Genomic DNA, 19,928 nt, shown 5'->3' with positions numbered 1-19,928 from the left:
GAGCAAAATTAGGCCATCTGGCCCATTGAGTCTCCTCTGCCATTTATCATGGCTGATCCATTTTCCCTCTCAGCCCCGATCTCCCTGTATCCCTTCCCTTGAGTTCCTCTTGACTTACTCTTGAGCTCCTTTGTTAATGGCCTTTGTGAAGCATAATGCCTTGTATATCAGAATCTGTTTGTGATACAGGATTACGTAGGTTGCAGTAAGCATCTACAATTCTTTTGAATGCAACTTCCTTCAGCTGGGCTCAGTGAAAAAAGCACAGCTTAAAACTCCCAAACCTATCAGATTGTATCATGACCTGTGGTCAAAGAGTGAATCCAAGTCAACTGTGTGATCACAGAACATAGTACTGGTGACCCGAAACAGATCCTCAGATGCCCAATCAAATCAAGGTTGTATTAGAACATTGAATCTACAAGATCTTCCAGAAAAGTCATTCTTGAATATCAATGGATCTTCCTGAGAGAACACTGCTTGAGTACTCCTTCTTGTTCAGACAGACAACTTTGCATCAGAAGTCCAAATCCCTGAAGTGAGAAACCCAGCTGCCTGAACATGAATGTGAAGAAGCTTCAGTGCCAGACTCTAAAGTCTGAATTAACTCATGGTGTATCCTGCTTCTTGAGGGTGGTATTAGTATATTGCTGTCACAGTGAAAAGCTTTTGTTTGTGTGCCATCCAGATAGATTCATGCCATGCATAAGTACGTTGAGGTAGTAAAACAAAAACAAAATGCAATATAGTGTTGCAGTGACAAAGAATGTGCAAGGGTCCAGGTGAAATAGATTCAGAGATCAAGAGTTCAACTTTAAGCAAATTGGAGACCTTTTTCAGGAATCTGATAACAGTAGAGTAGAAGCTGTCCTTGAGACTGGTGGAATCTCTTGTCTGACAGGAGGGGGAGAAGAGAGAATGATTGGGTGGGAGGGGTCCGTGGTTATATTCGCTGCTTTCCTAAGGCAGCAGGTGAAATAGATAGAATTAGTGGGGGGAAGGTTGTTTTGTGTGATGGACCTGATTGCATTCACAACTCAGTCTTAGGTAGACTTGAGAGCCACTGATTAGTGCCATTTAAATAAGGCAGTTCAAAGCTATCAGCCCTCTGACATCTCCTTCATTGGAATGCTCCCCACTTTCACTAGTCTCTCAAGGAGTTAAGGTTTGTTGCAGCTCAGAAACTTCCTGTGCTCTTTTCTATTCCTTAACTTCCAGTGACTGACGACTTTTTAGATGTTTAATGTCTTAGCTTCATTATTAATTTATCTTCAAACACTGCCTTCTAGCCATTTTCTTTGTGTATCTTAATTAATTTTATGATCACCTTCAATTTGTAGATATTTTTGACAAGTGTAAATGATCTATTATTACTCAATTAATCATTATACTTTGCAATCCCGAGGGCATTTGTCAGGAGCACATTTACTATACTCAATAAACTCAGTTTTACTATTCCTTTTGCTTTTATATCTTTACTATAAGGCAATACTTTAAATTGAATATGACTTCTGAGTTTATAATTAAAGTTCTTCTCTTTCCTTTGGACAACCATATCCTCATGATTGAAATATTGACCCACTTTTCTTTTAAAATGACCAATACTTTCCACCAAAACTATTTCCTGCACCTATACACACTAACTCTTTTTACAATATGCTTTCCTAAACATATTCCTGCTGTTCAGTGCATATTAGAAATTGATGAATATGTGGCATTGATAACAGAAAATGGTTTCAAGTTTCAAACTAGGCTTTGTTCATTATTTTCAGCCATGTTTAATTCCATGGACATATTGTAAGCATGGAGCATTTCAGTATTACGAACTGGGAAGGGAATTGTGCAGGGTATAAGAAATCTGGTGAAGTGGACAGATATTTGGCAGATGAAGTTTAATGCAGAAAATATGAGGTGTTGCATGTTGGAAGAAAGGCTGTGGAGAAGCAAAACAGAATAAAATACTCTAAAAGAGGTACATGAATAGAGGGACCTGGGGATATGAATATGCAAGTCATGAAAAATGACAGGGGTGCTTGAGAAAGTGGTAAAGAATTCTGGGCCTTAATAAAAGTCGTAGAGCACAAATACAGGGAAATCATGAGGAGTCCAGACAAAGGAAATGATGGAAGGCCAGTCTTGCTGTTGATAGGATCAACCATGAGAGGTCACAATAAAAGGATAGAGAATTATGTGGCTTGAGAAAAAGCAATTCTTACGCAGCATTTGGCTGGAATCTGAAATGAGCTACCTTCAGGTATGGTGGAAACTAAGGATGTAGTTGGAATTAGACAGTTGTCCTGGGAGAGAGCCAGCATGGACTGAATGGGGCCAAATGACTATCGATTTACCTCCCTATCACCCTCTCTGACTTACAGTACATGCTCTTCCTGTGCATACTGCTTTTCACATAACTAACTCTAACCATTGATCAACAGATGTTCAATAGAAAGTTCTGATCATCTCTGTTCTTTACATTACTTTTCTTTGCTCTTATTCTTTTAGATCACTTTAATATTCATTAGAATTATATACGTGAGTCTTTGAATGGCAAAGTCATGAATTTTAAGACGCTGTGTGTAACCTTGCTCTGGGCCATGATGTCAGTTCTATTCATTTACTTCTCTGTGACTGTTGTGGTCTGCCTCTTAAACTGATGAACCCCTGGCTTCATTTTGACAACAAATTTTGATGTAGTGTTCCTCATATCCTTCATTATGATGCATTTATTAAAAACAGAAGAGCTCTGGCACGTATGTTGGACTTGTAAAATATTATGGAAGGATTATAATACAGTTATAGAAGTGCTTTCAATACTTGCTTGGAAGAAATCAATGTTTTCTGAAAATCCTTGCAGCCCTTTAAATTCTTACTGCACTGACATTTGCCCAATCCAAAAATAGTCACTTTCTCATGATCACAAAACCTCTTGCCAAGGAACAGATTTGAATATCCAAAAAGAAAGTCTAATGAAAATTCAGTCAATTTAACCCTAGACAATTCTTGCTGGAGCCACTATATATAGGAATATCATACATATAGTTCATATTCACTCCAGTAGCCAATTTATTAGGTACATCTATACCGCTGCTTGGTAGAGCAAATACCTAATCAGCCAATCATGTTGCAGCAACTCAATGCATAAGAGCATGCAGGCAAGATCAAGAGGTTCAATCATAAACCTGTTGCTTCTGTTCTTACAAATAATTACAGATCTTCTTCTTTTCAATTATCTCATGGTACGAGACAAGGTTGTCCCTTAAGTCCTTTATTGTTTAATATTGCATTAGAACCTTTAGCCATTGCTATTCGTGAATCTCCTAATATTTTTGGTATTACCCGTAATGAGAAATTATACAAGTTATCACCTTATGCTGATGACTTGTTGTTATATATTTCTGATCCTGACAGGTCTATTCCCGCTATTTATCCTTGTTGGCTCAATTTGGTAGTTTTTCTGGTTACAAACTAAACTTGGATAAGAGTGATTTATTCCCTTTAAACGTGCAAACTTTATTGAATGAAAGGACACCATTTAAAGTTGTTGATGATAACTTTATCTATTTAGGTATAAAAATTACTAAGAAATATAAAGATTTATTTACATTGAATTTTCTACCTATGCTTTATCAAATTCAACAACTTACTACAAGATGGTCTCCCTTATCCTTATCATTAGTTGGTCGGATTAATGCTATTAAAATGATGATTCTACCGAAATTTTTATATTTATTTCAAGCTTTACCAATTTTTATTCCTAAATCTTTTTTTGATAACATTGATTCAAAAATTTCTTCATTTGTGTGGCAAAATAAAAATCCTAGGTTAAGTAAAAGGCAATTACAAAAATCTAAAAAAGATGGTGGTTTAGCTCTACCTAACTTTAGATTTTACTATTGGGCGAATAATATTCATAACTTAATTTATTGGAAATCAGATTTGGATTCACCATTGTGCCCACAGTGGGTAAATTTAGAATGCAATGAGGCACAGGGATATTCTCTATTCTCCGTTCTGGGTTCTTTTTCTGCCGATTTAGTTAAATTCAATAAACAGATATCCAACCCTGTTGTCAAACATACATTACGAATTTGGTTTCAATTTCGTAAATTTTTTACTCTGAAAAACTTTGTTCTTGATAGTCCTATTTTACTTAATTTTTTTTTCAAACCTTCTTTGACAGATCAAGCCTTTAGCATATGGAAAAGGAAAGGTATAAAATGCTTTCGTGATCTCTTCTTTGAAGGTAGTTTGATGTCTTTCGACCAACTTTCCAACAAATTTGAGTTACCTAAATCTAACTTTTTTAGATATTTACAAATTAGAAATTTTTTACATAAAATTCTACCATCCTTCCCCAATTCAACTTCAATGGACTTTTTAGGTATGATTTTTACCTTAAATCCCTATCAGAAGGGATTAGTGGCTTTTATTTATAATATGATTATGAAGATACAACCAGAAATATCAGGTAGAATTAAACAAGAATGGGAAAAAGAACTTCAATATAATATATCAATAGAAAAATGGGAAAAATTTTTACAAATGGTTAATTCTTCTTCTATATGTGCTAAACATGCTTTAATACAATTTAAAATTGTACATAGAGCTCATATGTCTAAAGATAAGCTTGTTCGATTCTATTCTCATATTAACCCTCAATGTGACAGATGTCATTCAGATGTGGCTTCATTGACCCACATGTTTTGGTCATGTCCCACTTTACATAACTATTGGAAGGACATATTTGCTACCATTTCCTCAATTTGGAATATCGATTTACAACCTCATTTTATTACTGCAATTTTTGGTATACCAAATGAGGATGATAATCAGTTTTCCCCTTCAATTAGACGAATGATTGCTTTTGTAACATTAATGGCCAGAAGGTCTATATTACAAAATTGGAAAGAAGTAAATCCTCCTACCACATTCCAGTGGTTCTCTCAAACTATTTCTTTTCTGAGCTTGGAAAAAATTAGAAGCACTATTTTGACTCATCAATTAAATTTGAAGAAACTTGGGGACCGTTCATTCGACATTTTCATATGAATTAATTTGGCCTCTTCCAGACCTTCTCTTTACTTATCCTTGTTCAGGTATGGAGTTCCGGAGTTTTTGGCACTATCATATACAAATAAACTGTTATTATTGCCCATGTTAGTTTAGTTTAGTATTTTTTATATATTTTTTGCCTGCATTTTTATAATTTTTTCTTTTTCTTTTGATGATTATTTTTATTTTTTTCATGTAATTATTATAGACTTGATTGATAATGTACTATGTTTTTCTGTTGATATTTTAATAGGATATTGTTATCCTACTATTAATTCAATTTCAAGTCTTATGCATTCATTATGCATTTATTATTATATTATGTTTTTTTTATATATGAAATTCAATAAAAAGATTGAAAAAGAAAGAAAGACAAAAGGTTCAGTTGTTGTTCAGACCAAACATCAGAATGGGGAAGAAAAGTGATCTAAAACATGTGAAAATCTGCAGATACTGGAAATCGAAGCAATACACAAAAATGCTGGAGGAACTCAGATGGCCAGGCAGCATCTATAGAAAAGAGAAAACAGATGATGTTTCAGGCTGAGATCCTTTATCAGAACTGGGGTCTGAAAGTGATTGAATTGATTTGACCTTAGAATAAGTATTGGTGCCATATGGGTTGGTTTGAGTATCTCAGAAACTGCTGATCTCCTGGGATTTTCACACACACTTACTGAGAAAGTAAGGAGGCACGGAATCCAAGGGGACATTGCTTTGTGGATCCAGAACTGGCTTGCCCACAGAAGGCAAAGAGTGGTTGTAGTTGGTCATATTCTGCATGGAGGTCAGTCACCAGTGGAGTGCCTCAGGGATCTGTTCTGGGACCTTTACTCTTCATGATTTTTATAAATGACCTGGATGAGGAAGTGGAGGGGTGGGTTAGTAAGTTTGCTGATGACACAAAGGTTGGAGGTGTTGTGGATAGTGTGGAGAACTGTCAAAGGTTACAGCAGGACATTGATATTGATAGGATGCAAATCTGGGCTGAGAAGTGGCAGATGGAGTTCAACCCAGATAAGTGTGAAGTGGTTCATTTTGGTAGATCAAATATGATGGCAGAATATAGTATTAACGGTAGACTCTTGGCAGTGTGGAGGATCAGAGGGATCTTGGGATCAGAGTCCATAGGACGCTCAAAGTAGCTGCGCAGGTTGACTCTGTGGTTAAGAAGGAGTATGATGTATTGGATTTCATCAATTGTGGGATTGAGTTTAAGAGCGAGAGGTAATATTGCAGCTATATAGGACCCTGGTCAGACCCCACTTGGAGAACTGTGCTCAGTTCTGGTCACCTCACTACAGGAAGGATGTGGAAACCATAGAAAGGGTCCAGAAGAGATTTAAAAGGATGTTGCCTGGATTGGGAAGCATGCCTTATGAGAATAGGTTGAGTGAACTCGGCCTTTTCTACTTGGAGCGACAGAGGATGAGAGGTGACCTGATAGAGGTGTATAAGATGATGAGGGGCATTGATTGTGTGGATAGTCAGAGGCTTTTTCCCAGGGCTGAAATGGTTGCCACAAGAGGACACAGGTTTAAGGTGCTGGGGAGTAGGCACAAAGGAGATGTCAGGGGTAACTTTTTTATGCAGAGAGTGGTGAGTGCGTGGAATGGGCTGCCAGTAACTGTGGTGGAGGTGGATACGATAGGATCTTTAAAGAGGCTTTTAGATAGGTACATGGAGCTTAGTAAAATCGAGGCTATGGGTAAGCCTAGTAATTTCTAAGGTAGGGACATGTTTGGCACATCTTCGTGGGCTGAAGGGCCTGTATTGTGCTGTAGATTTTCTATGTTTCTATGTAACAGTCTCTGGAGTTCTCAGAGAATGGTGCGAACAACAAAAAAAGATCCGGTGAGCAGCAGTTCTGTGGGCGATTGCCTGACTAATGAGGAGGTTGGCCAGACTGGTTCCAGGGGACAGGGAGGCAACATTAACTCAAATAACCACACATTACAACAGTAGGGTACAGAAGATCATCTCTAAACACACAGCAGGTTAAACTTTGAAGTGGCTAGAGCATCAGGAGATCGCGCTAGGCTCCATTCCTGTACCTAAAGCTGGCCGCTGAGTATGCTGAATATAAAATCCCCTATTCAAGTTGTAAGCTCCTTAGAGCTTGTATCTACAGAAACCCTCCTTATGAGGATAAAGAAAAATCATTGGGTGTATGTTACAGACCTCCTAATGCTGATAGTGATTTTAATAAACAACTCTATCAAAATATTAAAAAAGCAATTTCTGAAGTAATGTAATAGTTATGAATGACTTTAATTTCCCATATTGAAGTGGGAGAGCCCAGTGATTAATGAATGAAACAAAAGTGAATTAATTGAGTTATTGAATGATTGTTATTTAACCCAGTATGTTAATGCACCAACAAGATGGAGGCCCATCTAGATTTGATATTCTGTCACAATTAGGAAAGAATTTTGAGTACAGATTGCTGATGCTTTAGGAACAAGTGATCATAACATTGTTAGTCTTGAAGTTTTTTGGGTGTTTATCAGTAAAAACCAAAGCCATTAAACTGAATTTCAGAAAGGGAAAGTTTTTGCAGATGCGGCAAAGACTTCAGAAGGTAATCAGGAAGCAACGGCTTGATGTTGAGTTGGTTGAGGAACAACGGTGTCGATGTCAACGGGTAATACATGCAGCGCAGGAAATGTTCATACCCAAGATTGGGAGAAGCAAGAAAAACAGTAGATCAACTACATAGATGAATAAAGATGAACATAAAAGTTATGGAAGAAAAATTAGCTATAGAAGGAATACAAAAAATAGTAATCATGTTAACTGTAGGGCATATGAAAATATGAGAGCTATCATCAATGTTGGGCTATATAATGTGCTCAGTGGAGTTCAAGTCGAGAGGTGTTCTCATTAAGCTGTATAACGAGCTTGTGAGGCCACACTTTGAGTACTCAGTACAGCTGTGTACATATTGTATGAGGGATGTGAAGGCACTGGAGATGGAGAGAGTTCAGAGAAGGGTGACGAGACTCATTCCAGGTCTGCAGGGTATGAGCTATGAAGAAGGATTGAAAGAATTAAATCTTTTTAGCCTAAGTAGACATAGAATGAGAGGAGACAATATAGAAGTATTCCAAGTCCATAAGGGTAAAAGTAAGGTGTATGCTGGTTGCTATTTCAAAATTAACCCTTCACCAAAGACACAGGGCCATAGGTGGAGACTGTCTCAGTGGAGATCTCAGACTAACATCAGGAAGCATTTCTTTACACAGTGAGTTGTGGACACATGGAACAAACTACCTAGTTGTGTAGTTCAGAGTAGTACCTCAGAGACTTTTAAATCTAAATTTGATAGTTATTTCAACAGACTATGTGAATAGGAATTTGGCAAGCTTTGCTGGGCCGAATGGCCGGTTCTTGTCAAAAACTTTCTAATGTTCTACAAATAGGCTTGTGCTTCTTTTCTTGAAATGGCTTTCTTCATTAAGATATTTCCTTCTATTTGTCTGCTCTTTCCTTTCCCCCACAGGTCTTTTCTCATTTGATGTTCAAATAGAGTCATAGAGATGTACAGCGCAGAAACAGGTCCTTCGGCCCAACTAGTCCATGCTGAACTCATTTAAACTACCTACTCTCATCGACCTGCACTGGGACCATAGCCCTCCATATCCCTACTATCCACTAAGTCCATTAACTAAGTTTATTATTTGCCTTATTTTCATTACGTGGTTGTAGATGGGTCATATTCTGCATGGAGGTTGATGACCAGTGATGTGCCTCAGGGATCTGTTCTGGGACCCTTACTCTTCATGATTTTTATAACTGACCTGGATGAGGAAGTGGAGCAATGGGTTAGTCAGTTTGCTGATGACACAAAGGTTGGGGGTGTTGTGGGGCTGTCAGAGGTTATGGCGGAATATTGATGGGATGCAAAACTGGACTGAGAAGTGGCAGATGGAGTTCAACCCAGATAAGTGTGAAGTGGTTCATTTTGGTAGGTCAAATATGATGGCAGAATATAGTATTAATGGTAAGACTCTTGGCAGTGTGGAGGATCAAAGGGATCTTGGGGTCCAAGTCCATAGGATGCTCAAAGCAGCTGTACACGTTGACTCTGCGGTTCAGAAGGCATTTGTGTATTGGTCTTCATTAATCGTGGAATTGAATTTAGGAGCTGAGAGGTAATATAGGAGCTGAGAGCTATGTAGGACCTTGGTCAGACCCCACTTGGAGTACTGTGCTCAGTTCTGGTCACTTCACTACAGGAAGGATGCGGAAACTATAGAAAGGGTGCAGAGAAGATTTACAAGGATGTTGCCTGGATTGGGGAGCATGCCTTATAAAAACAGGTTGAGCGAACTCAGCCTTTTCTTCTTGGAGTGATGGAGGATGAGAGGTGACCTGATAGAGATGTATAAGATGATGAGAGGCATTGATCATGTTGATAGTTAGAGTCTTTTTTCCAGGGCTGAAATGGCTGCCACAAGAGGGCACAGGTTTAAAGTGCTTCGGAGTAGGTACAGAGTAGATGTACTGTAGGTACAGAGGAGAAGTTTTTACTCAGAGAGAGGTAAGTGTGTGGAATGGGCAGCTGGCAACGGTGGTGGAGGAGAATATGATAGGGTCTTTTAAGAGACTTTTAGATAAGTACATGGAGCTTAGCAAAATTGAGGGCTATGGATAACCCTAGTAATTTCAAAGGTAGGGACATGTTCGGCACAACTTTGTGGGCCGAAGGGCCTGTATTGTGTTGTAGGTTTTCTATGTTTCTATTAGTTATCCTTAAGGGAATTAAGGGTTATGGGATAAAGGCAAGTAGGCGGAGATGAGCCATGGTTTTATTGAATGGTGGAGCAGGCTCAATGGGCCAGATGACCTATTCCAGCTCCTATTTCTTATGTTATGTTCTTAATATATATCTTCCTGACATTACGTGCTGTAACATCATAGAGAAAGTTTGTCACCTATGTAGCATATACTTTGGAGGCAAGAACTGTGTTACAAGTAGTTGCTTCCAAGGACCATTTGCTTCAGCTTAATATCTACATGACAGATATAACTTGTGATATGGATGCATACACAGCAGGTCTTATTCTCAACAAGCCATATAAAATCTGTTTCCTATGTTTATGAGCAGTCTATACTGAATTAACAAGTTGCAGATGCTTACAGACCCCAGCACTCTGATCACTGAGGCAGAAGCAATCTAGCATGTTCCAGTCCTGCTCTTGAGACTGAAGTACAACATGATTCATTACTGACGCTGAACTGTTTTAACAGATGTACGGATGATAAACACAAGGGATTCTGTAGATGCTGGAAATTTTGACTGTTTATTCATTTCCATAGATGTCTGCCCTGTAGAGTTCCTCCAGCATTTTGTGTGTGTTCTTTTAGATATGCAGATGAGGTGACTAACTGAATCCCAATGTACTCCCCCATGTGGAAATTAGAATATCACATGCCACCATTTTGGAGAGGAGCTCAGTGTTAACCTTGGCATCCTGGCCAAAACTAGCCTCTAAACTGACATCACTAACGTAATTTTATGAAAGGGAATGTCAATTGCTGGGATCTTCAATCTGAAATTCTGAAATCTGAATTTTATCTATCCACAGATGCTGCCTGATCTGCTGTGTATATTTCAATATTTTCTGTTATTGTGTGTGGAGGTTTGTTATGTGAAATTGACTCTGGTGTCTCTTACATTGCAACAATAATTCATTTGTTTTAAAGTGCCTGTAGTCCTGATAGGTGTTATAAAATCCAGGTGATTTCCTGAAAATTACCTTCTGTCACATCATCAATCAGATTAATAATCAGGGAAATCATCAACAGTGAATTTTGCCTCTGGATCTGACCTAGGAATTACCAAAACTGGAATTATCTTACAGCCTGCTGATTTGTTCTTTGGACAAGGTTTAAGGGAAATACTTATTTTTCAAGAAGGTCACATTATTGCTGAGAGATTTGAAAGGTCAATTCTCTGATCTCAATCGTACTTTATGTAGGAGTCATGTGTCTGTTCTCTATCTGTGCCCTGGGTTTATTATGTTTATCGTGGTAACTGGTCATGAGTGGGGCGTGGTAAAGGCAAAGGGAAGAGGTTACGTATCCCTGTTTATTTTGAGGCAGATTGTGGTTTGTGACCGGCAGGGGTCATACTTTTTGCTGACTGCTTAATATTGCTGAGTAATACTTAGCTTACATGTCTACGACTAAGTTCATCACTTCAAGATTGTATGTTTGCTAGTTGCTAACAAAGGATTGAATAAACAATTCAACTCTTTGGACCAATCATTTCATTGGAGCTGGCGGTGTGTCATGCAAGTATAACAACTCAGTAGTGGCAACTGTTCTGTTTTGGTTTTGCCACTACACTCCATTTAATTCTCTTTTTACATCGTGGTTTATCTGAATTATTGACAAGGAAGGAATAATATTGTTTTAAAGGTGCGCATAATCCAAATGACAAGTTCACCATACTGACTTCCTACAAGTGAAAACAGGACTGTTGGGTTAATAAAAGTGAATAAATAAATGCAACTGTTAAAACAATGAATGAACGCATTGAAAAGGCCAGCAGACCTACACTCTCTGGCTACAACAGAAATTTCTTAAATAAGTATTTCATATTTAAACTAAGTCGAACTTGAAAGTAAGGTCTGGTAATCTGGAACTCTCTGCTCACCTTTAGATGTTGTGGACATTGCAGCTTCCAGTCTAGAATTAACATGTTCTGTTAGTTACGTGCACCAAGGTTGTTGGAACCAACATGGTAATTGAACGTTAATTGCAGGCTGACCATGATATAACAGAAAGGTAGTGGAACTTCAAATGTGAAATAAAACCAGAAAGTGCTGGAAATACTCAGCAACTCTGACATCATCTGTGGAAATTGTTAACCGTTCATGTCAGACGCTTTTTTCAGAACCTTAGTGTAAATAGTTTTTTTATTTTTTGAACAGGTTGCTAAATGTAAAAGGAAATGGATTTGCAAAATATAACCAAAATAGACTAAAGCTGATCATGCTGATCTGTGTTCTATAAAATCTGGAATTCATATCAGAAGAAATATTATTAGCAACTAATTTGGACTAAACTATATTTAAGACTAATGTTCTAAATCAGTGCCCTAAAACTCTGTGATGTTTAACTCAATTCCTATAGTTATGAAACTGGTTGTTAAGAGCATTGCTCAGATTCATGTATCTAAATCGCATTTTCTAGAACCGTAGTGAATTTACCGCTTGATTACCTTTTACTAGCTCAAGCACGGAGCATTGTTATGCAAAGAGAACAGACTGGGTCGTTTACCTATTCATGAAGCTGCATTTTCAGGAGCAAACAGGACATTGGAAATAATAATTCAGAAAGGTTGGTAAAAATGTTATTATTATTGAAGCATTTTCCTTTACGACTTTATCTACTGTATGTAAGCAGCGACTCACATGTTATTTGTTTCTCAAGGTGAGGAACATGGTTACTCTCGTGAAAAGCATTCTAATTTTCTTGATAAAGGACTGCATACTCCTCTTCATCTGGCTTTACTTGGTGGAAAAATTGAGACGATTAAAACCTGCATTGAAAATGGAGCAAAAATTGATTTACAAGAGGTATGTGTGAACCAAATGAGGAGTAACATGAACAAAACCTAAAAATAAATGATGTTAGTAGGAAAAAGAAATCCTAATTGAACAGATGAACTGTCAATATTTGAACTAATATGCACTGTTTGAAGGATAACACCTCATTAGAACCAGGAAGCTTGACAATATATATTTCACAAGCTAAAACTCATCTTTTATTATTTGTATTGCTCTTGCCAATTTTGCTTCTAAATATTAAGAATCAGACGTAAAGAATCGATGTTTGGAAGAACAAGAGGAAACATTAAGGATTAGAAGTTAATCTACCAACAACAATGAATTTAATTGTCTGACAGCTGCAGGAAATAAGACATAAGGGAGATAAATACAACAGTCCTCACTTTACTTCCTGGATACTTTTGAGTGCTTCTGTTGGATTTATCTCATTGAAACCTTTCGAACGTTGAAAGGCCTAGACAGAGTAGATGTGGAAAAGATGTTTCCCATAGTGGGTGAGTCTAGGACAAGAGGACACAGCCTCAGGATAGAGGGGTGCCCTTTCAAAACAAAGATGCAGAGAAATTCCTTTAACCAAAGGGTGGTGAATTTGTGGAATTTGTTGCCACATGCAGCTGTGAAGGGCAGGTCGTTGGGTGTATTTAAGGCAGAAGGGGGGTAAGTTCTTGATTGGATATGGCATCAAAGGTTACGGGGAGAACTGGAGCTGAGGAGAAGGTAGAAAGAAAGGATCAGCCATGATTGAATGGTGGAGCAGACTCGATGGGCCAGCTGGCCTAATGCTGCTCCTCTATCTTATGGTCTTATGGATTTTGGGCTGCTAATTATGAAAATCACCAGGAAATTTCCCTATAATGCATCCTTATTTAAAAATCACCTATAATTGTTATTTCAATTCATAATCCAAGTCAGCATAACTGATGCCAAGATTAAGGAAAGCATTTTTGTTGGTCCAAAAATCAAACAGGTCATCAATGACAGGCAATTTAAAGAACATCTAGTGGGGCTGGAGAAAATCACATGGAAGACATTCAAGGATGTTGATGAAATTTTCTTGGCAACTACTGAGCACCACACTATATGCAGCTGGTTGACAACATGCTTCAAGCATCCAAAACCATGAAGTGCCACAATTCAGTAAAGATCAAGTCCTTAAGACATAGGAGCAGAATTAGGCCTTTCAGCCCATCAAGTCCTCTCTGCCATTCCATCATGGCTGATCCTGGAAGCCACTCAACCCCATACACCTGCCTTCTTGCCAGATCCTTTGATGCTGTGACCAATCAGGAAACTATCAATTTCTACCTCCGATATACCCATGGACTTGGTCTCCAATGCAGTCTGTGGCAGAGCATTCCACAGATTCACCACTCTCTGGCTAAAAAAATTCCTCCTTAGCTCAGTTCTAAAAGGTTGGCCCTCAATTTCGAGGCTGACCCCACGATAGGAAACATCCTTTCCACATCCACCCTATCTAGTCATTTCAACATTCGGTAGGATTTAAGGGATACACCCTCCACCCCAATCCATTCTTCTAAATTCCTGTAACTACAGGCTCAAAACTGCCAAACACTCCTCATATGTTAACTCTTTCATTTCCTGAATCATCTATGTGAACCTCCTATGGACTCTCTCCAAAGACAACACGTCATTTCTGAGATATAGGGCCCAAAATTGTTGACAATACTCAAGTGTGGCCTGACTAGTGTCTTATAAGGCCTCAGCAGTTTCTCCTTGTTCTTATCTTCTATTCCCCTTGAAATAAATGCCAACATTGCATTTGCTTTATTTACCACAGACTCAACCTGCAAATTAACTTTCTGAGAATCTTGCACAAGGACTCCCAAGTTCCTCTGCACCTCTAATGTTTGACTCTTCTCCCCACAAAGATAATAGTCTTCACTATTGTTTCTTTTACCAAAATGCATTATCATACATTTCCCATAAAAGATTTCCATCTGCCACTTATTTGCCCAGTCTTTCAATTCATCTAAGTCCTGCTGCTTTGCCACAAAGCTATTGATTCCATTATCTAAATCATTGACAAATAATGTGAAATGCAGTAGTCCCAACGCAGACACCTGAGGGACACCACTAGTCACTGGCAGTCAACCAGAAAAGGCCCCCTTTATTCCCACTCGCTGACTCAAGGCTGTCAGCCATTCCAGTATCTTTCCTGTCATGCTATAGGATTTTAACTTGTTAGGCAGTTTCATGTGTGGCACCTTAACAAATGCCTTCTGGAAATCAAGTAAACGACATCCACTGCCTCTCCTTTGTCCACCCTGCTTGTTACTTCCTCAAAGAACTCAAACAGATTTGTCAGGCAAGATTTCCCTTGCAGAAACCATGTTGACTTTGACTTATTTTATTATTAGTCTCCAAGTACCCCCAAACCTCATCCTTAATAATAGAATCCAAGACTTTCCCAACCATTGAGAGTAGACTAACTGGCCATAATTTCCTTTCTTTTGCCTTCCTCTCTCAAGTGGAGTGTCATTTGCAATCTTCCAGGCCTCTGGGACCATACCAGAATCAAGTGATTCTTGAAAGATCATGACCAATGCATCCGTTATCTCTTCAGCAACCTCTCTCAGGACTCTGGGATGTAGTCCATCTGGTCCAGGTGACTTATCCAGCTTAAAACCTTTGAGTGTGCCCAACACTTTTTCCTTTGTAATAGCAATGACACTCACTCCCGCTCCCTGACATTCACATACCTGTGGCAGTTAGCTAGTGCCTTCCACAGTGAAGACAGATGCAAAATACTCATTAATTTATCTGTCATTTCTTTGTCCACTATTACTGCCTCACTAACATCATTTTCCAGTGGTCCAGTATCAATCCTCACCTCCCATTTATTCTTTATAACTGGAAAACTTTTAGCATCCTGCTTTATATTATTGGCTAGATCACCCTCATATTTCATATTTCCCCATCTTATAGCTTTTTAGTTGCCTTTTGTTGGATTTTAAAAGCTTCCTAATCATCCAACTTCTCACTCGTTGTTGCTACTTTATATTCCCTTTCCTTGGCTTTTATGCAGTCCATTACTTCCATTGTCAGCCACAGTTACCTACCCCTGCTATTTGAGAATGACTTCTTCTGTTGGATGTATCTATCCTGTGGCTTGTGACCTACTCCCACAAACTTCAGCCACCTCTTCTCTGTCGTCATCCTTGCCAGAAACCCCCTCCAATCCACCTGGGCAACCTGTTCTCTCACGTCTCTCCAATTCCCTTTATTCCATTGAGATACTGATACATGTGACTTGTGCTCCTCCCTCTCAACTTGCAGTATCAGTTATGATCACTGCCTCATCAGGATTCCTTTATATCATGCTCCCTAATAAGATCTGGGTTATTACGCAGCACCCAATCTAAGACAGCCTTTCCCCGAGTAGGCTGAAGCACAAGCTGCTCTAAGAAGCCATCACGTAGATATTCAACAACTTCCTCCTCTTGTGATCTGACACCAATCTGATTTTCCCAATTCCCTTGCATATTGAACTCCCCCATTACAACCGTGACATGCCCTTTCCAGCTCCCTTTGCTATTTCAACCCCACATCTTGGCTATTATTTGGAGTGTATATTTCATTCCTATAATGTTTTTTTAACCCTTGCAGTTTTTTAATTGCACCAACAAAGATTCAATATTCTCTGTCCCTATGTCACCTCCTTCTTCCAACAGAGCCACGGCACCCCTTATGCCTTCCTGCTTGTCCTTTCGATACAAAGTTTACCCTTTGATGTTATGCTCCCAACTTCGGCCTTCTTTCAGTCATGACTCAGTGATGCCCACAATGTCATACTGACCAATCTCAAACTGCGCCACAAGTTCGTCCACCTCATTCTGAGTGCTACGCGCATTTGAATACAACACCTTCAGTCCTGTGTTCTTTGCCCTTTTGAATTTTGCCACCTCATTCTACTCCAGTCCTCGCTGTCGCGTGGCACAGGCAGAAATCTGAGATTACTGCTCCTGACGTCCTGCTTCTCAGCTTCCTTCCTAACTCCCTGCGTTCTGTTTTCAGGATCTCCTCCCCTTTTCTACTCATGTCGCTGGTATGAATATGTGCCACAACTTACTGCTGCTCATTCTCCTTTCAGGGTATTGTGGACACGTTCAGAAAAGTCAGAGACCCTGGCATCTGGGAGGCAAACCACCATCCCATGTTTCTTTTTCGCATCCACTTAATCGCCTATCTATCTCCCTATAAAGAGTCCTCTATATTTTACTGCCTCCATCCTCTTCAGTTCCCTACACTTCCGAGCCATGGGGCCAGACTCAGTGCCAGAGGCACGGCTGCTGTTGCTTCATCCAGCTAGGTCATCTCCCCCAACAGTACTCAAAATGAAATGCTTAGTGTTGAGGGGGACAGCCAAAGGGGTGCTCTCCACTATCTGACCTCCTCCCCTCTCTCTCCTGACAATCACTCATTTATCTGTCTCCTGGAGTCTTGAGTGACCACATCCCTGTATCTCCTGTCTATTACCTCTTCACTTTCCTTAAAGGTCATCGAGCTGCAGCTTTAGTTCCTTAACACCTCTCTGAGGAGCTGCATCTTGATGCACCTGGTGCAAATGAGGTCATCAATTCGTTTTCTGCATTCCCATTTGGACTTCTTCCTTGCAAATCGTGGCACTATCAGTGATGAGCATAGTGAAAGGTTTCACCAGAAGATTGTGGTCATGGAGAAAAGGTACCAGGGCAACTGGAATCCATCAATGCCGGCTGATTATTGTTGGACACTTAAGTGAGAAGTCTCAGGTACTGAGTACAAATGAAAAACATATTTAGCTTAGCAAAGCGTCAGCACCATTACGCAATTAAATGCATTACAGTCAATAAAAGTTAATTTCTTTTTTCTCCAAATTCATATGTGATACAAGTATTCTAAAATTACATTTTTGTTCAGCTTCAAGAGGTTTATCACAAACAAAACATTCCTGAGGAAGCGACACTTCCAAAAAAATTTGTTGTCCAGTGTAATCAACAAAGATTTATGAATGAGAGAAAATGCAAGATTATGAAATTTAATTTCATGCAGTACGTGTGTATTCAGGTGCCCCCCGCTTTACGAATGTTCGCTTTATGCCACTTCGCTTTTACAACAGACCTATTTTTCGTAACCTGTTTTCGCATCACAGAGGATTTTCGCTTTTACGAAAATTTTTCCCATATGAATTAATGGTTCTTTGCTTTACACCATTTCGGCTTAAGAAAGGTTTCATAGGAATGCTCTACCTTTGTAAAGGGGGGGGGGAACACCTGCACTCCCAATTTACCACAATTGTAAAATTGTGGCAAAATTCTGTTTTTATGGATAAGGCAACATGAGTGAATCTGCAGATGCTGGAAATAAATAAAAACAGAAAATGGTTTCGGCCTGAAACGTCGTCACTACCTCCTCCCATGGATGCTGTCTGGCCTGCTGAGTTCTGCCAGCATTTTGTGTTTTATGGATAAGTTGTGTTTATACATCAATGCTAAGCCAGCTGAAGGAGAACAGTTATAAGGAATATCCTGAGTTATCTGTTCGGTGTAGATTGTAATGTAACTGGGGAAGAGTGCATCGATTAGTGTAATAGAAGTGCAAGAGGAAATTTCAATGAAACACTTCTCCAGAAAGACCACAGATATATGCATAACTACTAGTCTTCTTGCATGAAAACACATCAAATACTTGTGATAGGGAAAAACCCGGAAGCTGGAGAGGGAAACTGATTTATCTTATTATTCAATGTGTTTCTCATGGGAACCTATACAAAAATGTGGCAATTGTGCAAGAGAAAAGTTTCCCAGAAAAGTGAGTGATATACTTTTCCTGAATGGTGTTTATATTATTGGTCAGAAAATACCATGTGATAGAAAAATTGCTTTAATGAAGGGATGTGAAAATTCCACTGGAAGTGAAAAAGCTTGTATAAAAATATTATTAGATGAAGATTGATTAGGGCTTGAAATAAATATGAAGAAACGTGAAGGAAATATTACAAAGAATATGAAATTTGAAGGTGTGCTGTGCAAATTAAATAATAACAGCTCTTAGAAATATTTCAAAATTGATTAATAGTTTTTGAAATAAGATGACAAAAGGGTCACAAAATAAGCATTTTTTTGGCAACATTAATTACAGGTTGAAATTTGACCCAGTTATGATCTTTCACCACGGAGTCTGCCTTGTCAGCCTGTAGTTATTTTCTTCTATGAAGGGATGGGGGAAGAGCATAGTGTTGGAGGAAGGATGCATTGTTGTAGCTTCCTGTAAACTAGGCATTGACATAAACATGTCTCCCTGTCCTTTTTGTACAGGGCTGAATGGCGTCACAAATATGAGCATGCTCAAGGATTGAATCCGTTCCAGTTTACAGAGATTAGGGTGTTCAATGTGTTATGGATGTCATTGATAGGACATTTCTACTATATGGAAGCCAGCAACCCCATGATAAACAGACCGTCTCACACATACTATTATGTGTTTTCAGTGGTCAGTTCTCTGCTCCTTGTTTAATGTTGCAAAGATATTTTTAAGAAGTCTGTGATTTAAAAATTTGTTTGGTTAAATAATCTTTCAGTTGCACACAGTTGAATTAGGGTGAGGCTGTGATATCTGAACAAAGAAGTTGTCTCAGTAACTGTAAAACAAAAGGAAAATATATTTTAAACTCTGGAAATAATTAAATGTAATTTCTTCAGCCTTACACTATTCTCTTGCACTTGGATTAGATGATGTGAAATCCAATCTGCTGCTTTTCCTGAAGTGCAGGAAAGGCAGAAAAGCAGGAAGTTTGTCATACAGTGCCACTGGGTGGTAGAAGTCAGAACATATGCGAGCATTTTGCAGAGCTTGGTAGGTGTATTGTGGATAGCTTTAAACTGGGGCTCTGAGCCTTTATATGCAGAGGAGGAGCAGCAGCAGAGGGTTTAATGGTCAGTCAGCTTGTCGCAATCTGAAGTCATACAAGTAATGGAAATTACTTCCAAGCACATTTCCATTGGAAAGTGATCCAGCGCTGTAAGTATATCAGTGATACTGATGAAGTTTTTCTCATAAATGATTATCCTTAATTGCTTAAAGTTTAAAGTTATTAAACTTCGTAACAGAGTCAACATTATTTCTCTTTCTTATCAGCAGAAGGATAAATCAACTCCCCTTCACTTTGCCTGCTTGCAAGGGGCTTTTGAGGCTGTCAAGTTCATGCTTTCTAAGTACAAAGGAGAGAAAAACATACTTCATATTTTGGATGGTATTAAACAAACACCACTACACAAGTAAGATAAGACTAACTTA

General features: G+C 38.8%; 1 protein-coding gene across 1 annotated transcript in view; it reads left to right on the top strand.

Annotated features, from left to right (window-relative positions):
* trpa1a (transient receptor potential cation channel, subfamily A, member 1a) overlaps window positions 1–19,928 on the top strand; it is a 94,133-nt gene that overhangs the window by 13,327 nt on the left and 60,878 nt on the right. The window contains exons 5-7 of the mRNA XM_059953902.1: window positions 12,294–12,402; window positions 12,496–12,641; window positions 19,770–19,909. Coding sequence (XP_059809885.1) covers window positions 12,294–12,402; window positions 12,496–12,641; window positions 19,770–19,909 — 395 coding nt within the window. The remainder of the gene's footprint in view (window positions 1–12,293; window positions 12,403–12,495; window positions 12,642–19,769; window positions 19,910–19,928) is intronic.

The sequence above is a fragment of the Hypanus sabinus genome, chromosome 1 (assembly GCF_030144855.1).
Source record: "Hypanus sabinus isolate sHypSab1 chromosome 1, sHypSab1.hap1, whole genome shotgun sequence".
Taxonomy (NCBI): domain Eukaryota; kingdom Metazoa; phylum Chordata; class Chondrichthyes; order Myliobatiformes; family Dasyatidae; genus Hypanus; species Hypanus sabinus.
The sequence above is the reverse complement of the archived record's forward strand: the minus strand, read 5'-3'. Positions and strand labels throughout refer to the sequence as shown.